At 48.3% G+C, this 18,938-nt stretch overlaps 1 protein-coding gene across 2 annotated transcripts in view; it reads right to left on the bottom strand.

Moving 5' to 3' along the window:
• MAP3K5 (mitogen-activated protein kinase kinase kinase 5) overlaps positions 1–18,938 on the bottom strand; it is a 269,310-nt gene that overhangs the window by 94,157 nt on the left and 156,215 nt on the right. For both annotated transcript variants that reach the window (XM_073671312.1, XM_073671313.1), the window contains exons 10-13: positions 18,076–18,229; positions 15,210–15,317; positions 12,903–12,952; positions 257–352 (exon numbers count right to left, since the gene is read on the bottom strand). In XM_073671312.1, coding sequence (XP_073527413.1) covers positions 257–352; positions 12,903–12,952; positions 15,210–15,317; positions 18,076–18,229 — 408 coding nt within the window. The remainder of the gene's footprint in view (positions 1–256; positions 353–12,902; positions 12,953–15,209; positions 15,318–18,075; positions 18,230–18,938) is intronic.

Here is an 18,938-nt window from a genome sequence, read left to right on the forward strand (position 1 = left end):
AAAATTGCAGAGTTAATTAAGTAAAATGTTACTTGAATAAATAAATGCTTATGACACATATTCTATATATTAATGGGTTGTCATCAAGTGAATAGGATAAATCAAATGGCACCCCAAAATTAATGATGCTAACAAACCCTAGAATTTCAAGATAAGATACACTTGAAAGGGTTATTCCAATATTGGCCAAGGATAGGCCATAGATATTGTAGAATGGACTAAAAGTTTTCACTTGTTGTGGAAATATTGTACATACTTTTTACAGTGAAGTTCTGAGCAGAAGTAGATCTGGAAGTCATCAGAGTTGTGCATAACATACAGAAAACAGCTCCTTTCTTCAAACTTCGAGATGCTAAGAGAGTTAGAATCTAATTTCAGATTCACATGAGTTATTTTTGAACTATCAGCAAATTTTAAATAGAAACAACTGGAGCAATGAAATATCTGCAAACAAGCAAGCAAAATTCTAACTTTTCATATAATTCAGTCATCAATTCATAGAATGAAGTTACAATACGTATAACTTTACACATTACAGTGATACAAATAATAATGCTTAAAATTATACACAAGGAATAAAGTAATAAACTGTGTGTAAATCCAATTTATGAAAGAAAACGGCACCAATACATCATCAGTTAAAGAGAACACCTGTTGTTTAAAAGCATACCTTCACAATTATTCAAACGGTGGTGCAAGAAAAAAATTCACAAATTCATGTGATCGATAGAAAAAAATAGAAAAATCATCACTCACCATTTAATTAAAAATAGTGTCCTTTATTTCATGTGGCAAGACAATCTTTTTAGAAAAAGCAGAGGGAGCGGGGAGATGGATCAGGACAACAGACGTTTCTCACCTATCCAAGTGCTTCTTCGGGTCCAAGTATGGATATCGATCTATCGATCATATAAACTGCGTGTGTGTGAAGGGGGGAGGAGGGTGTGGCTTTAATTACATTTATACCATATGTAGCCAAATTGTAAATTAACATGCATTGCTCACTTATATACTGTAAATGTCAGAATGCTTAGAAGCAAAAATGGAAAAACATCTCCTTGTCTTTAGGCCGTAACATGTCAGGTTTTCAAGGGGTTAATATTTTAGTTTTGATAAAATCAGTGTTTTATCAGCAGGAAATTATCACTAGAGGACTAGTAAACCTGTTGACAGGTAGTCAGCATATTCATGAGCTCTGTATAATCCTGACCCCACCCCCCCCGTATAATCCTGCCCCCCCCCCCCCACAGGCTGCTTTCTTTGTACATTGTACATGGTCAGAAAGCTGCCAATCTGTGGCGTGGACAGAGTCATACAGAGCTCAACATTCAGAGAACTGCTTGATCAGCAGCAGATAAAACTGATTTTATCAAACTGACACCTAGCAGCTCAGTAAGTGGCACATCGTTGGAATCAGGGACTTAGCCCCTATATTATTCTGTTCTCATTTGAAGTAGCAAAAACCTGTTGACAGCATCCCTTTAAATCACATTTAGTACTATAATATATACTCAAGTATATACTTAAATGGGTATTCCCATCTCCCTGATCCTATCCAATATGTAGTAGGTGACATAATATCAGCAAAAACCTCCCATTAGAAATGTATTATAGTTCTTCTGATAAGCTATGTTGCTTACCTCATGTGCAGGGCATTGCAGTAGCTTAGGTATCCATGGTTAAGACCACTAGCAACTGTCACTATATGAATAGCAGAACCATGGATTCCTAAGCTACTGCAATGCCCTGCATATGGTAAGCAATATCGCAAATTAGAAGAACTATACTACATTTCTAATTGGAGGTATTTTCTAATATTAATAGTGTTAAACCTACTACATATTGGGATAGGATCTTGGAGATGGGAATACCCCTTTAAATATACTTTAAGATGCCAATAACATTTATTATCAACTGAATAGGTGATAAATACACTGCTCAAAAATATAAAGGGAACACTCAAATTACAGAATATACCTCCAAGTGAATCAAACTTCTGTGAAATCAAACTGTCCACTTAGGAAGCAACACTGATTGACAATCAATTTCACATGCTGTTGTGCAAATGGAATAGACAATAGATGTTATCAAGACACCCTCAATAAAGGAGTGGTTCTGCAGGTGGGGACCACAGACCACATCTCAGTACCAATGCTTTCTGGCTGATGTTTTGGTCACTTTTGAATGTTGGTTGTTGTGATGAAAGCCGGCCGGTGGGTGCAGCTCTCTGGCGCCCCCTTACCTCTCAGGTCAGTCAAGGTACTGCACCTAGAGAAAGTAGTGCCAGGTAGCTGCAACCAGCGCAGGGAACACGGTAGTGTGTTATCCCTTCAACGTCACTAAACCGTAACGTCACTACACAGCACAACTCGCTAGCGCCCTCTTAGCCTCAGGTCAGTCAAGGAACTGCACCTAGGATAAGCGGTCGCCAGAGAGACTGTCCTGTAACCTACTGGGTATCGGGGCCCTCTGTAGTGAGGGCGGTATATATATCTTCCTTGGCCGCGCCAGGAATATATATATCTGAACCTCCGACCGTCACTACCAGCCTTCCCCAATCCCCAGTTGGTATGCTGCCACCAGTCCCTATTTTAGATATACGCCCAGTCCGTGAATGGGCCTATATCGGGTCAGGAACCAACCCTGGGTAGCGTTTTTGGCTTGAGCCGAGCTCACACGGACGTGCGTTCGTTATGCAGAATAAAAGGCAGGCCCACAATTACTTGAGGTAATTGATTATAATAATACACTAGATACACGATATACAACTAAATATACACAGGTATAAGGTCAGGCTAAACTATACAACAATGGAATACAACACACAGAATCACCACAGCATATCAGTTACCGGTTTCTTGATTTTCTTGTGACGCAGGGAGAGGATTCTGCGGTCGCAGGCACGGTTCTTTGTTACAGGCTGAGGCCTACCACCGCATGGTCAAACTGCTCCTCCCCTTGGTGGCCTCAGCTGGTGCTCAGATGTTCAGCACCCCACTCTTGGGTCAAGACTGACTTATCTCTTGTCTGTCCTGCTATCTTACCTGCCCCGTCCCGCCCACTGCTGGTGAGGTCAGCTGGCTCAGTCTCCACCCTCAGGTCTAACTTCGATCAGAAGCCCAAATTCTATGGAACCCAATAACTTCTTCTGGGATGGTCTCATGATACCCCCAGGGGTTCCCATGGATTCGGGCCGCCGTAACCGACCTTTTGATATCAATTATGATACCATACGGTCCTCAGGAATGGCTCCGCGCTATATCTTGGCTTCCAGAGCACGTACAAACGTCTACCGCGGAGGCTTGTGTGCGCAATGGCTCCGGGACGCCGTGATATTTTTTTATTGGCCCATCCCAAGCAACATGCGTGTACTTTTCATGTTTCTATATCTTATGCCTCCATGCTTGTGACAGACAAAGAAACTAGTCCTATGGGACAAATGGTCAGGTACAGATAGACGAAGCACCCCCCCCTGCTGGCTGTGTTTCCTCTCGAAGTCTTTGAAGCTCCTAGCATTCAAGTGTTAAGTAGGCTTCTTATCTTACAGGAGCCTGGATGGGGGGAAACTATCTAGTTGACGTTTTAACAGAAGGTCCCAAGGGTGGGGGCTGCTGAAGTGTGGCCATCCCTGGATATGATTTATCATTACCAAGATGGCGGCTACAGGTTCATCACACCTCCCCCTATACGAGGGCGCGAGGGGGTAGCACATTCCTGTGTTCCCCCGTGCGTCCTTCTGCACCCTCCCCTTGCCGGGATAACCCGTCAGCGTTACCGTGGTCACGGCCTCTTCTGTGGCGAATGGAGAAATGGTACTGCTGGAGAGCGAGGCTCCAGCGTAGCAACCTGCCATTCGACCCAGAAACCGTGTGTAACCAGCTGAGGGGGTTGTGGTCCGTCTCCACGGTGAAATGGCTCCCGTACAAGTAGGGCTGCAGACGCTGCAGGGCCCATACAATTGCCAGGCATTCTTTTTCCACCGTGGAGTAAGCCACCTCCCGGGGCAGTAGCTTCCTGCTCAGGTACAAGACAGGATGTTCCTGGCCTGTCGTGTTGACCTGACTTAGCACAGCACCGAGGCCAAAGTCACTGGCGTCGGTCTGTACCACAAACGGCCGGTCGAAGTCGGCAGCTTGCAGTACAGGGGAGCTACTTAGGGCGGCCTTGAGTGCCCCGAAAGCTGTCTCGCAGGCGACTGTCCAGTCGACTGCGACGGGCAGCTTCTTCTTGGTGAGGTCCGTCAGGGGCTTGGCCAGGGTGCTATAGTGTGGGACGAACCTCCTATAGTACCCGGCGGTCCCCAAGAAGGACATCACCTGCTTTTTGGTCCTAGGAGTGGGCCAGGATGCGATGGCATCCACTTTCCCCGGTTCTGGCTTCAGAACCCCCCCGCCTACCCGGTGACCCAGGTAGAGGACCTCACTCATGCCCAGCTGGCACTTTTCCGGCTTGATGGTCAAGCCTGCCCGGTGGATCCGACCGAGCACCTGCCGCAGGTGCTCTAGGTGATCCTCCCAAGTGGGACTGAAGACTGCAATATCGTCCAAGTACGCAGCCGCGTACCCTTCAAGTCCCTCAAGCAGCGTATTGACCATCCGCTGAAAAGTGGCAGGGGCATTCTTCATGCCGAATGGCATCACTGTGGACTCGTACAGTCCAAAAGGGGTGATAAAGGCAGAGCGTTCCCTTGCCGCGGGGGTCAGAGGAATCTGCCAGTACCCCCGGCTCAGATCCATGATGGTCAGGTACTTAGCCCCGGCCATCCGATCGAGCAGGTCATCGATGCGTGGTATGGGGAACGCATCGGTGGCCGTTACAGCGTTGAGCCCCCGGTAGTCCACGCAGAACCGTGTAGTTCGGTCCTTCTTTGGTACGAGGACTACAGGCGAGGCCCACGCGCTGCTGGATGCCTGGATCACCCCCAGCTTCAGCATCTCGTCTATCTCTTGGCGCATGTTTCCCTGCACCTCGAAAGAGACCCGATATGCTGAACGCCGGATCGGCGGGTGATCGCCAGTGTCCACGTCGTGGACAGCCATCTCAGTCCTTCCGGGCAGGCTGCTGAACAGCCCCCGGAAGGGGTGCAGGGTGGTCCCCAGCTGGGACCGTTGGTCCTCCGTGAGCTGGTGGCCAACCCCCACATCCTCGATGGACCCACCCGCCTTGGCTTGGGTGAGCAGATCCAGGAGGGTTTCTACCTCTCCTTCCTCGGGAAGGTTGCACACTGGGTGGGCAGTCGCTTCCCGCTCATGATGAGCCTTCATCATGTTCACGTGGAAGGCCTTCCTCCTTCCACGGGCGTGATCCAGGGTGACCAGATAGGTGACGGCATTGAGTTTCTGGTGCACGAAGTAGGGACCTTCCCAGGCTGCCTGAAGCTTGTTCTGTGGTACGGGGACCAGTACCCACACCTTTTGACCCACCTGGTAGGTCCTCTCACAAGCATTCTGGTCGTACCACCGCTTCTGGTCGGCCTGGGCCTGGGCCATATTGTCCTGCACCAGCTTTGCCAAGGCCATCATCCTGTCCCGGTGGCGCACGACATACTCGATGACCGACACCTCGGGGGTGGCCAAATCCCCTTCCCATGCTTCCTTCACCAGAGCCAGGGGGCCCCGTACCCGTCGCCCGTACAGGAGCTCAAAGGGGGAGAACCCCGTTGAGGCCTGCGGAACCTCCCGGTAAGCAAATAGGAGGTGTGGGAGGTAACGCTCCCAGTCTCTCCCGTGGGAGTCGACCAACATCTTAAGCATCTGCTTTAAGGTGCCATTGAACCGCTCACACAGGCCATTAGTCTGTGGGTGATACGGGCTGGCCACCAGATGTTGCACCTGCATTTGCTTACAGAGGGACTCCATCAGCCGCGACATGAACTGGGTCCCTCGGTCGGTGAGCATTTCTTGGGGGAAACCCACTCTGGAGAAGATCTCCAGTAAGGCGGTAGCCACCTTGTCGGCCCGAATGGACGACAAAGCTACCGCTTCCGGGTACCGGGTGGCATAGTCCACTACCGTGAGTATGAAGCATTTCCCGGAGTGGCTGGGAGTGGACAGAGGTCCAATAAGATCCACAGCGACCCTCGAGAAAGGCTCTTCGATGATTGGCAGAGTTACCAGTGGGGCTTTGGGGCGCGGCCCCGCCTTCCCCACCCTCTGACAGGTGTCACACGAACGGCAGTAGGCACCCACCGCGGCTCCCATCCCAGGCCAGTAGAAATGCTGAGCTATCCTGGCCTTGGTTTTAGCGATCCCTAGGTGTCCGGCCATCGGAATCTCGTGTGCGATCCGCAACAATTCCGCCCTGAACGGATAGGGTACCACTAACTGTCGGTCCCTGGGCCACGCCTCCGGTGAACCCTGCTGGACCGTTACCCGGTACAGCCGTCCCTGGTCCCAGACCACACGCTCGCAATCTGACTCCATGGGAGGCTGTGCCGCCTGTTCCTTGAGAGCTTTCAGGCTGTCGTCTGCTTCCAACGCAGCCTGAAATTCCTGACTTGATGTGGCCAGAATCGACGAAACTGCCACATCCTCCGTCAGCCCCTCCGGGCATGTCACCTGGCCGCTGTCTGACCCGGCAGACACTTGGTCAGAAGTGGGGAAGCCGTCGGACCTCTGCAAGGCTCCTTGGGCTCCGACGCTCCCACTCCTGGTGACAGCGGCTATGACCGCTGTGACCGTGGGTAGTGCCTGCTTCCCCTCTGTTTCTGACCAAGCCGCCCGATCAGGCAGGCTTCCTAGGCCTTTGGACATCTCGGATGTGGGGAACTCCTGCCCTGGGGTCTTACCTGGCGGCTCCTCTCTTGGGACACCCCCACCTCCCATGGCCTGTTCCTCCCCCTGCAGTGGGCCTATACTCAGCAGCCTGGATACCCCTGGGAGCCCTACACTGCCGGTAGCTGCCCCCCTCTCCATCCCTGAGCTTCCCTCTACAGAATCCTGCCCGCCCCCTCCCTCACCGGAGGACAAGAGGTCACGGCACGCCGGCTGAGCACCTCTGCGGGCATCCCCACACTCCCCACCTGCTTTCACTAACCCTGTTTGTGTTGTGTCTGTGCAGGTGTTACCCTCAGGTTTCACTCCCTCCTCCTCAGCAGGACACACACTACATACAACATGGTTGGCATTAGCAGCAGACAAATCAATACACTCTTGGGGGGCCGAACTTGGGGGTTCAGAGGGTACATACTGCGATACTAGACGCCCCAAGTCGGTCCCTAATAAAACATTTGCGGGAATATTTGGCGTTACTCCCACCTCCCGCATCCCCCTTCCGGCACCCCAGTCCAAATACACCATGGCAACGGGAAGTGCCGGCTCCACGCCTCCAACCCCGGAGACGGAAAGAGTCTTTCCTGGTACCAAGTCCTGGGGGGACACCACCTCAGGCCGTACCAGTGTTCGTTCAGCGCCCGTGTCCCGCAGTCCCATGACCGCAGAACGGCCTATGGTGACGGGTTGGATGTTGTCCAGGGACCTACCACCACCCCCTCCCACACACAAAACATTGGGCGCTCTCTGGGACTGGGATGGGGTCTTTTGGCGCTGGGGACACTCAGCCCTAAAGTGTCCTGGTTTGTTGCATAGATGACAACGTCTTACGTCTGGTCCTTGCCTGGAGAGGGCAACAGGGGGATACACCCCTTGTGTTCTAGGGGCCGGGGAAACAGGGGCATGACTGGGCTTACCCCCTCTCCAGGTGCTGCTGGCAGACTTCTTCAGCTCAGGCGCCCTGTTATTGGCATACTCGTCTGCCAGGGCGGCTGTAGCAGAAGCCCCTGTTGGTTTTCGGTCACGGAGGAACTGTCGGAGGTCCTCTGGGCAGTTCCACAAGAACTGCTCCGTGACGAACAGTTCCTGGACCTCCTGGCGGGTAGTAAGCGCTAGACCCGAGGTCCAGTGCTCTGCGGCTCTCAACAGCGCCCGCATATGATCGGTCCAGGTGTCCTTGGGGCCACGCAGCAGGCTCCGGAACTTCTGGCGGTACGACTCGGGAGTGAGGTTGTACTGCCGGATCAGGGCCCGCTTGATGCAGTCGTAGTTCTGTACATCCCCGGCAGGTAAGTCCCCCAAGGCATCCAGGGACTTACCCCTCAAACGGGGGGTCAGGTATCTGGCCCACTGATCCCGGGCCAGATGGTGCTGAAGACAGGTCCGTTCAAATGCCACCAGAAAGGAGTCCAGGTCCCCATCCTTCTCCAGTAGAGGGAAGTCCTCAGCTCGGACTTTGGACGACTTGGTCTCCTGATGGGTTGGTTGCTCTAGCGGAAGCCCCCGCTGGGCCAGGTCCAGTTGGTGCTGGCGCTCCGCAGCTCGCTCTGCACGCTCCGCAACCTCCCGGCGCTCTGCAGCTTCACGCTCCGCAGCCTCCCGGCGCTCTGCAGCTTCACGCTCCGCAGCCCGCTCCGCAGCCCGCTCCGCAGCCCGCTCTGCACGCTCCTCCTCCGCTGCCTTCTCTGATGCTGCCAGGAGGGTTTTGTAGACGGCATCGCCATGAGACTGGAGACTTGCCATAGCCGCTTGTAAAAGGGCTTGTGATCTGGACAGGCTGGGCTGGGTAGGTGGTGGGCAGCCCACTGCGGGACCGTATACTGGGGACTGGCTCCCTGAGGTGCCCGGGCTGGACTCCTCCTCGCCATGAGTAACAATGTCCTCCCCTCCTGCCACACGGACCGTAGCATTAGCCTCTTGCAGGGTCTTGCTCCTGGTGCCGTCTGCCATCTTGGTAACCGACACCGCTGCAACCCTGAGTTTGCACACACCTTGTTATACTTTTAGCCTGACCGTCTAACGTTGGGCTGACCTTAAGACTCCAGCAGTGGAAGTTACCACTGGCAGTCTTTAGTGCCTGGGAGTAGGGGTCCCACAACACTATTATTCTGCAATCCCACCGCTCTGCCACCAATGTGATGAAAGCCGGCCGGTGGGTGCAGCTCTCTGGCGCCCCCTTACCTCTCAGGTCAGTCAAGGTACTGCACCTAGAGAAAGTAGTGCCAGGTAGCTGCAACCAGCGCAGGGAACACGGTAGTGTGTTATCCCTTCAACGTCACTAAACCGTAACGTCACTACACAGCACAACTCGCTAGCGCCCTCTTAGCCTCAGGTCAGTCAAGGAACTGCACCTAGGATAAGCGGTCGCCAGAGAGACTGTCCTGTAACCTACTGGGTATCGGGGCCCTCTGTAGTGAGGGCGGTATATATATCTTCCTTGGCCGCGCCAGGAATATATATATCTGAACCTCCGACCGTCACTACCAGCCTTCCCCAATCCCCAGTTGGTATGCTGCCACCAGTCCCTATTTTAGATATACGCCCAGTCCGTGAATGGGCCTATATCGGGTCAGGAACCAACCCTGGGTAGCGTTTTTGGCTTGAGCCGAGCTCACACGGACGTGCGTTCGTTATGCAGAATAAAAGGCAGGCCCACAATTACTTGAGGTAATTGATTATAATAATACACTAGATACACGATATACAACTAAATATACACAGGTATAAGGTCAGGCTAAACTATACAACAATGGAATACAACACACAGAATCACCACAGCATATCAGTTACCGGTTTCTTGATTTTCTTGTGACGCAGGGAGAGGATTCTGCGGTCGCAGGCACGGTTCTTTGTTACAGGCTGAGGCCTACCACCGCATGGTCAAACTGCTCCTCCCCTTGGTGGCCTCAGCTGGTGCTCAGATGTTCAGCACCCCACTCTTGGGTCAAGACTGACTTATCTCTTGTCTGTCCTGCTATCTTACCTGCCCCGTCCCGCCCACTGCTGGTGAGGTCAGCTGGCTCAGTCTCCACCCTCAGGTCTAACTTCGATCAGAAGCCCAAATTCTATGGAACCCAATAACTTCTTCTGGGATGGTCTCATGATACCCCCAGGGGTTCCCATGGATTCGGGCCGCCGTAACCGACCTTTTGATATCAATTATGATACCATACGGTCCTCAGGAATGGCTCCGCGCTATATCTTGGCTTCCAGAGCACGTACAAACGTCTACCGCGGAGGCTTGTGTGCGCAATGGCTCCGGGACGCCGTGATATTTTTTTATTGGCCCATCCCAAGCAACATGCGTGTACTTTTCATGTTTCTATATCTTATGCCTCCATGCTTGTGACAGACAAAGAAACTAGTCCTATGGGACAAATGGTCAGGTACAGATAGACGAAGCACCCCCCCCTGCTGGCTGTGTTTCCTCTCGAAGTCTTTGAAGCTCCTAGCATTCAAGTGTTAAGTAGGCTTCTTATCTTACAGGAGCCTGGATGGGGGGAAACTATCTAGTTGACGTTTTAACAGAAGGTCCCAAGGGTGGGGGCTGCTGAAGTGTGGCCATCCCTGGATATGATTTATCATTACCAAGATGGCGGCTACAGGTTCATCACAGTTGTGCTTTCACACTCGTGGTAGCATGAGACGGACTCTACAACCCACAGAAGTTGCTCAGTTAGTGCAGCTCATCCAGGATGGCACATCAATGCGAGCTGTGGCAAGAAGGTTTGCTGTGTCTGTCAGCCTAATGTCCAGAGGCTGGAGGCGCTACCAGGAGACAGGCCAGTACACCAGGAGACGTGGAGGGGGCTGTAGGAGGGCAACAACCCAGCAGCAGGACCGCTACCTCCGCCTTTGTGCAAGGAGGAACAGGAGGAGCACTGCCAGAGCCCTGCAAAATGACCTCCAGCAGGTCACAAATGTGCATGTATCTGCACAAACGGTTAGAAATCGACACCATGAGGGTGGTACGAGGGCCCGACGTCCACAGATGGGGGTTGTGCTCATAGCCCAACACCGTGCAGGACGCTTGGCCATTTGCCACAGAACACCAGGATTGGCAAAGTCGCCACTGGCGCCCTGTGCTCTTCACAGATGAAAGCAGCTTCACACTGAGCACATGTGACAGACGTGACAGAGTCTGGAGACACCATGGAGAGCGATCTGCTGCCTGCAACATCCTTTAGCATGACCGGTTTGACAGTGGTTCAGTAATTGTGTGGGGTGGCATTTCTTTGGAGGGCCGCTCAGCCCTCCATGTGCTCGCCAGAGGTAGCCTGACTGCCATTAGGTACCGAGATGAGATCCTCAGACCCCTTGTGAGACCATATGCTGGTGTGGTTGGCCCTGGGTTCCTCCTAATGCAAGACAATGCCAGACCTCATGTGGCTGGAGTGTGTTAGCAGTTCCTGCAAGATGAAGGCATTGAAGCTACGGACTGGCCCGTCCGTTCCCCAGACCTGAATCCGATTGAGCACATGTGGGACATCATGTCTCGCTTCATCCACCAACAGACTGTCCAGGAGTTGGCGGACGCTTTAGTCCAGGTCTGGGAGGAGATCCCACATGAGACCATCCGCAACCTCATCAGGAGCATGCCCAGGCATTGAAGGGAGGTCATACAGGCAAGTGGAGGCCACACACAATACTGGGGCCTCATTTTGACTTGTTTTAAGGACATTACATCAAAGTTGGATCAGCCTGTAGTGTGTTTTTCCACTTGAATTTTGGGGGTGACTCCAAATCCAGGCCTCCATTGGTTAATAAATTTGATTGATGATTTTTGTGTGATTTTGTTGTGAGCACATTCAACTTTGTACAGAACAAAGTATTCAATGAGAATATTTCAATCATTCAGATCTAGGATGTGTTATTGGAGTGTTCTCTTTATTTTTTTGAGCAGTGTATAACACAATGAGACTCAAACTGTTCCCTAAAATGGGTGACTGCTGTGAGGTGGTGTATGTAAGCAGTGGTGGCCAAGCATGCACGCTGCCCCTGCACATCTCGTATCTTCACAGCATAGACAATTGCCTTCAGATGACCCCAAAGATAAAAGTCTAAGGGGGTCAGATTGGGAGACCTTGGTGGCCATTCAACTGGCCCATGACGACCAATCCACTTTCCAAGAAACTGTTCATGTAGGAATACTCAGACCTGACACCCATAATGTGGTGGTGCACCATCTTGTTGGAAAAACTCAGGGAACGTGCCATCTTCAGTGCATAAAAGGGCAACAAATCATCATGTAGCAATTTCAGATATCCAGTGGCATTGAGGTTTCCATTGATGAAGAATGGCCCTACTATCTCTGTACCCCATATACCACACCATACCATCAAGATACAAGATGTGCAGCATCTGAAACAATGGATACTGGAAGCCTGTGCTAGCATTTCTTCTGCAGTGTTGCTATCAGTGTGTCAAGAGTGGGAGAAGAGGGTTGCATTGACAATCCAACACAATGGGCAGCACTTTGGACACATTTTAGAAGTGGTCATAAACTTGTAAAAAATTCATGAAAGAATCAAGTAACCTTAAAACCAAGCACACCATTGTTTTTCTTATGAAATTCTCAATAAGTTTGATGTGTCACATGACCCTCTTCCCATTGAAAAAAATAAAGTTGGATCCAAAATGGCTGACTTCAAAATGGCCACCATGGTAACCACCCACCTGGAAAAGTTTTCCCCCTCCCATACACTAATGTGCCACAAACAGGAAGTTAATATCACCAACCATTCCCATTTAATTTAGGTGTATCCATATAAATGGCCCACCCTGTACAATTCCATAGAAGTTACAGAAACAGCTCCAGTTATTTAGTTTCTGAAAGCAACATTGTGCTGTATGAAGGGCAGTCTCTCTACATACATTTTTCCTCATTACAGGACATGGTTCTTTGTTCTTGAAATAAATGGAGGATCCAGAGAACTGACGTCTACTCATTTAAAAAGTGTCCTCTCTCCATTGGTGGATGAAGTTTACCAAGGAATTCAAAACTAACACTGGTTAAGAAAAACACTGTTACTCAGAATTTAAGGGACTATTATTAAAAGGTGGTCATTTTTTTGTCAGCTACCAGTTAAATGGATTTATTCTGCACACTCACTAGTACACATATAAACATACCTTACACCTCTTATGGAAGAGGGACCGAAATTCCACTCATGAAATCCTTTCTGAAACCAAGAAAAAATAACACACAATAAAAAATAAACAAAGAATAGAGGCTGTTGTTGTCAACACATTTGGATAGATCAATGCACTAAAACATAAAAGAAACAGCATAAGGCTATGTGCCCACGATGCAGAAATGCTCCGGATTTTTTCCTGAGCGTTTCTGCATCTCCTTGGCAGAAAAAACGCATGCGGATTGTACATGCGGATTGTACATGCGGATTGTACATGCGGATTGTACATGCGGATTGTACATGCGTTTTCCAGCCAGGGACAAGCGGAAGTGAAGCGTTCTTCACATGCATTTCCGCATGCGGGTTGACAAGCGCTTTCCAAGCGATTTTAGCATCACTTGGAAAGTGCTTGACAACTTGGTCACACTATATAAATCCATGCAACCGGCATGGATTTATATAGTGTGACCGTAAAGAATGGTAAAAAATAAATATATACTTACCTTCTGATGGCCCCCGGAGTCTTTATTCGATGCGTCTCGGCTTGCCGGCAGCTCGCTGTACACTGAAAGGTCCTGCCGACGTCAGCGGTCACATGACCCGTCACATGACTAAATGACGTCAGCGCAGGTCCCTGAGTCCACCGCAATCTGCCGGAAAGCCAGGACAAAGACACCGGGGGCCATCAGAAGGCATGTATAATGTTTATTTTTTATTTTATTCTTTTTTTTACAGGTTCTATGGTACCCGAGTCTCCTCTTCTCCAGACCCGGGTACCATCCACACCTTGAAACGCATGTAATCCGCATGTACAGATCCAGTGATGCGGATTACATGAGTTCCAATGCAAGTCAATGGCGGCGAAAACGCAGCGCTTCCGCAAAATAATTGGTAGTGCTGCGTTTTTTTCCGCAATGATAATCCGCAGCGGAAATTTCCGCAGTATGTGCACAGCACATGCAGATTATCATTGGGGAACAAGTCAGACCTTCTACCAAGTGTTTTTTAAGCTTTTCTGCAGCGGAATTGCCGCTGCGGAAACGCCTAAGAAACGCATCGTGGGCACACAGCCTAAAACTATAATCTATTCATCCAAAAATAGCTTAAAAATGATTTTTGCAATTTGTCAGTCTTTCACATTGGGTATCAAGAAAATAGCAATATGTGAATACAAGTCCAAAAGCTTTCCTGAAAGTTGTCCTATGAGATTGTGTGTAATGATAATTACTGATTTTAGCTGTGCGCCCACGATGTGTTTTTTAAGCGTTTCCGCAGCGGCAAAAACACTGCAGAAACGCTTAAAAAACGCATGGTAGAAGGCCTGCCATGTTCCCCAATGATAATCTGCATGTGCTGTGCACATGCTGCGGAAATTTCCGCTGCGGGTTATCATTACGGAAAAAAAAACAGCACTACCAATTATTTTGCGGAAGCGCTGCGCTTTCGCCGCCATTGACTTGCATTGAATCGCTTGGATTCCGCATCACTGTATCTGTACACGCGGAATCCAAGCGTTTCAATGTGCGGATGGTACCCGGGTGTGGAGGAGAGGAGACTCTCCTCCGGACCCGGGTACCATAAAACCTGTAAAAAAAAAAAAAAAAAAAAAGAAGAAAATAAATATCATATTTACCTTCTGATGGCCCCCGCTGCGCTTGTCCTCCCTTGCCGGCAGCTTGCGGTGGACTGAAGGACCTGCGCTGACGTCATAGTCATGTGACGGCAGGTCCTTCAGTGTACTGCGAGCTGCAAGCAAGCCAGGACGGAGCGAAGCAAGACTCCGGGGGCCATCGGAAGGTAAGTATAGATTTATTTTTTTATTTTTAAACATTCTTTAATGTCACACTATATAAATCCATGCAGTTTGCATGGATTTATATAGTGTGACCAAGTTGTCAAGCACTTTCCAAGTGATGCTAAAATCGCTTGGAAAGCGCTTGTCAATCCGCATGCGGAAATGCATGTGAAGAACTCATCACATCCGCATGTCCCTGGCAGGAAAAACGCATGTACAATCCGCATGTACAATCCGCATGTACAATCCGCATGCGTTTTTTCTGCCAGGGGAGATGCAGAAACGCTCAGGAAAAAATCCTGAGCATTTCTGCATCGTGGGCACATAGCCTTTAACTCAAGTTTCAGATTGTTCAGTAGTCCATTACTTGCAAGTAATATATAATTTGGACTTTATTCATATTCACTCCATTTTAAATTCAATACAATTATACACAATTGACTCAGATTGTATTTAGAATTTTACACTGCAATTTATATGCCATCTTACCATATTTTATTCCTTACTTACCTTATCATCAGGGAGCACATGCCAAATTGAAATCGTTTTCTCATCTGCTTCACTGTTGATTGATAGATAGGATGGCTGATAGATCTTTGTGGGTTCCAGGATCAAGACCTAGTCAAAATTAAGAAGCAATGATAGAAATAAATACCAAGGGACTGAGTTACTAGAAAGAGCTACCCATTTGATATTCAGCTGGCGTAAATGGACTCTTATGCATAACAAGAAAAGCGCATTGAAATAAGAATTGGAAATTACTGAATGCAAATTACGTCTCTCAAATAAAATAATTATTATGCATTGCTTAAATTGCTTAGACGGGCCACCTAGTAAATTGCCAGATGGGCAGATGCTGGCAGTGGGCCGCTTCACGCCAGGGGATGCACATGCAATCCTCCACCCTTGTCTTATTTGTCCTATGTCTTAATATGTAGGTCCCTGCGGATTAACTCCAATTTTCAGCTGCCATTCCACGTGACCTATATTCATTCCTATCCTCATTCGCCATGTGAGGAAGGGAGGCGAAGGCAAAGCAAATATAGGCAGTCAGTGCTATTGTCATGACCGACTGAGCCAGCCCAGCAAGAGCAGGCCGCGGCTAGCAGGAAGAGACAGTAGAGTAGCATGGTTACAGCTCTTGCTTGGGCGAGTTCTGCACACTACATGCCCGCAGCCCGACCCACATGCCGACAGGCCATGAGTAGGTTTATTGTTGTGTGGTAGGGACATGTGATGTGAAACAGATGTTCTCATGCAGCTCCTGCCTCTTGGATCTGCTGCTCCCCTCTCACTACGCACTTTCTTATGGCTGTCCAGTGGTCAGAAAAACTTTCTGCACAAGACGATTTAACCCTTTTGTTGCCCCCCTGCAGCTGACCGAGAACTGGGTTTGTAGATAAGCAGGGAAAAGGTTAAATCTTGTGCCTGTGTAAATGGCTTTTGCAAACACAGGACAGTGATAATATGTGGGGAAGTCACTGCTGTTCCATCTGACGCACAGTCCGTGAAGCTGTGACACAGAATTCAGCTCACAAAAGCCCCCAATACACATTAAAGGGAACCTGTCAGCTGCCCTAGCCCCCTAAACCGCTACCATGTGTGCATTACACTCTTTTCCTACATTCTTTTAAGCCCCTTGTCACTGCTTATCGATTGCTAAATAAATGTAAAATTAACTTTAAACCCTACGCTTGTTGGAGAGGGTGTAGGGGGGAGGTCTAGAGGTTTGATTTTCCTGGGCCAATCCTCTTTATCATTGTGTAAGCCTTTGCAAATTTCACACAAGCGCGCAGTGTTTTACCTCTCTGGCAGTGCGCAATAAATGGTGTATGCTCACTGGCTTAATCAGCGAACTGCAAATGCCCAGGGAAACCGCAGTGACACCAGACTTGGCCAGAAGAGTAATTTACAAAGAACTGGCTGCTCTTGCTCATTAAGAGCAATCTACATTTTTTAGAGGTAAACTTAAATTCATGTCATTCTGGCTTTCCAGTAATTTGTGTTCTGCAATCCACAAACTTATTTCACATTCCCTTCATAGCAAGTGGGTCTGTCTGCTCTCAAATGCCAGGGCTAAATTTCAGTTCCAGTCCGGCCCTAGTATTAATGTGATGGTAATGTGATCAGCTAGTCATTGGGTCAAACAAAGAAGGTCAAGGGCCCCATACACAATAGACTAATGTTCGTCAAATCCACCATTATCGTCTGGCTTGTCTGATACTCTAACGTGAATGAGGCCTGCCAACTCTTCCCCGACAGATCATGTTGGGTGAAGAGAAGGACTTGGCCTGTCAGATTTTGGAATGCTGATTTTTTTTTTTCTCAGCGAGAAAATCCGCTGCCATAAGAGTCTAGCAGGAGCTCTCTCAAAGACAACACAGGAGCGCTCAACAGAACAACGGCTCCTTTGTATAAATGAGTCAGGAGCGATGGCTGCCCGGCTGAACAATTGGTCTAACCATCATTTGGCCGACAGCTATATATTTTGTATGGGGCCCCTTATGTATTCCAAAAGGACAACCTCTTTAACGCCCTGATGTCACAGCCACTTGTGTCCTTTATCCCTAACCATTTTTTTCACTGTATTATTGTTGCATTCCATGAGCCCAAACTTCTGTCACATGAAGGTTTGACGGCTTGATTTTTTTTGGGATGAGCTACTGTTATGTCCATTTTCATGAAAAGGTTAAGCTGGTAATGGCTGCCCAGATATCTCACAGACACAACATCTCCAAGCAGAAAGACAGTGAAGATGTAATTCTTTAGTATCATAGAATTAAGTCGCAATTAATACAGACTATGAATCTCTTATTTAGAATTGAGGGCTCTAGTTAAGTGAAATACTCAATGTGCCCTACACATCTACACATACTAGGCATCAGTACAATTTTGGATTGGCTGAAAATAATGGACAGGGATTGAAATTTTGATTTTTACCTTATTTTAACTTTGTGGGACATTTTTTAGGCAATGAAGAATATCCTATGCCCAGGTTCAGACGGCCGTATTAAAAATTGGGCCAGTCACGTTCGTAAATTAGGGACGTTATTGGCTCATCCGCGTTGTGGATTGGAGAAGGGGCTGCCATCAAATGCTGCCATCAAATTGGCCCAAATAATGATTGCTGTAACCTCTTACATGCATTAGCATGTGGGATACATTTGGTACTGGCTCTGACTGTGTGCTGTTTGTCACCCACATGCATCACAAATATGGTTGTTTGAACAACTTGCAATATTAGCTACAAATCAAAGGTTAAATTAAATATTTGAACCTCATACCATTCATACGAGTTGTTAATGATGATAAAAAAAAAACAAAAAAAAAAACAACAATTTGTCTATCAATCAAACCTTGGACAGTTTATGCTTACTGGAAATCGCACTACGGACACATCTGTATTTGTAGATTCAACTAGAAAATCCATCCAAAAATCAACAAGCTCTTGTTTGGCCACAGGCTTATCCAAGATTGGTTTCCTAAATTTTTGATAAATCAAAATGGTCTCCACCACAGAATTCAAATACCTAAAACAGGAATAAATACCATTACTGATAATTTGACTCATGTTGCTGTTAACATTATAACTAATTTTAAAAATTTCCTTCTGCTCATATTTAGAGGAATCTGTCAGGTCTCCTGAATGTCCACCACTGGTATGCATATGGATTCTTTTAGTCTGTTAAGACCTTTTACATTACTAATGTTGCTGTCTTTAAAAGTGTACTTTTATACTGCAGTTTGGCATTTGCTGATGAGGTAGGATTAGTTTGGCAGGGCATCTTTTTCCTCAAATTAGTCCTACCTTGAAACTTTAAATCATATATCCATGTGTGTGTTTGACAGCCTCTATGCACTCCCCATTATTGTAGGACCAACTGAATGTTGAAATTTCCAACAGTCTTATGATGGGGATTGTACTGTATGAGGGCTGTCAATCAAACACATGAAGAGGAGCAGCACGGTGGCTCAGCGGTTAGCACTGTTGCTTTGCAGCGCTGGGGTCCTGGGTTCAAATCCCACCAAGGACAACATCTGCAAGGAGTTTGTATGTTCTCTCCGTGTGTTTCCTCCCACACGCCAAAGAAATACTGATAGGGAATTTAGATTGTGAGCCCTAATAAGGACAGTGCCAATAGTGTTGTAAATTGTATGAATTGTAAAGCGCTGCGGAATATGTTGGCGCTATATAAATAAAGAGATTATTATTATTATTATTATTATTATTATTATTAA

Source organism: Phyllobates terribilis, unplaced genomic scaffold, assembly GCF_046119375.1.
Source record: "Phyllobates terribilis strain yellow unplaced genomic scaffold, ASM4611937v1 Scaffold_3__8_contigs__length_932513732, whole genome shotgun sequence".
NCBI lineage: Eukaryota > Metazoa > Chordata > Amphibia > Anura > Dendrobatidae > Phyllobates > Phyllobates terribilis.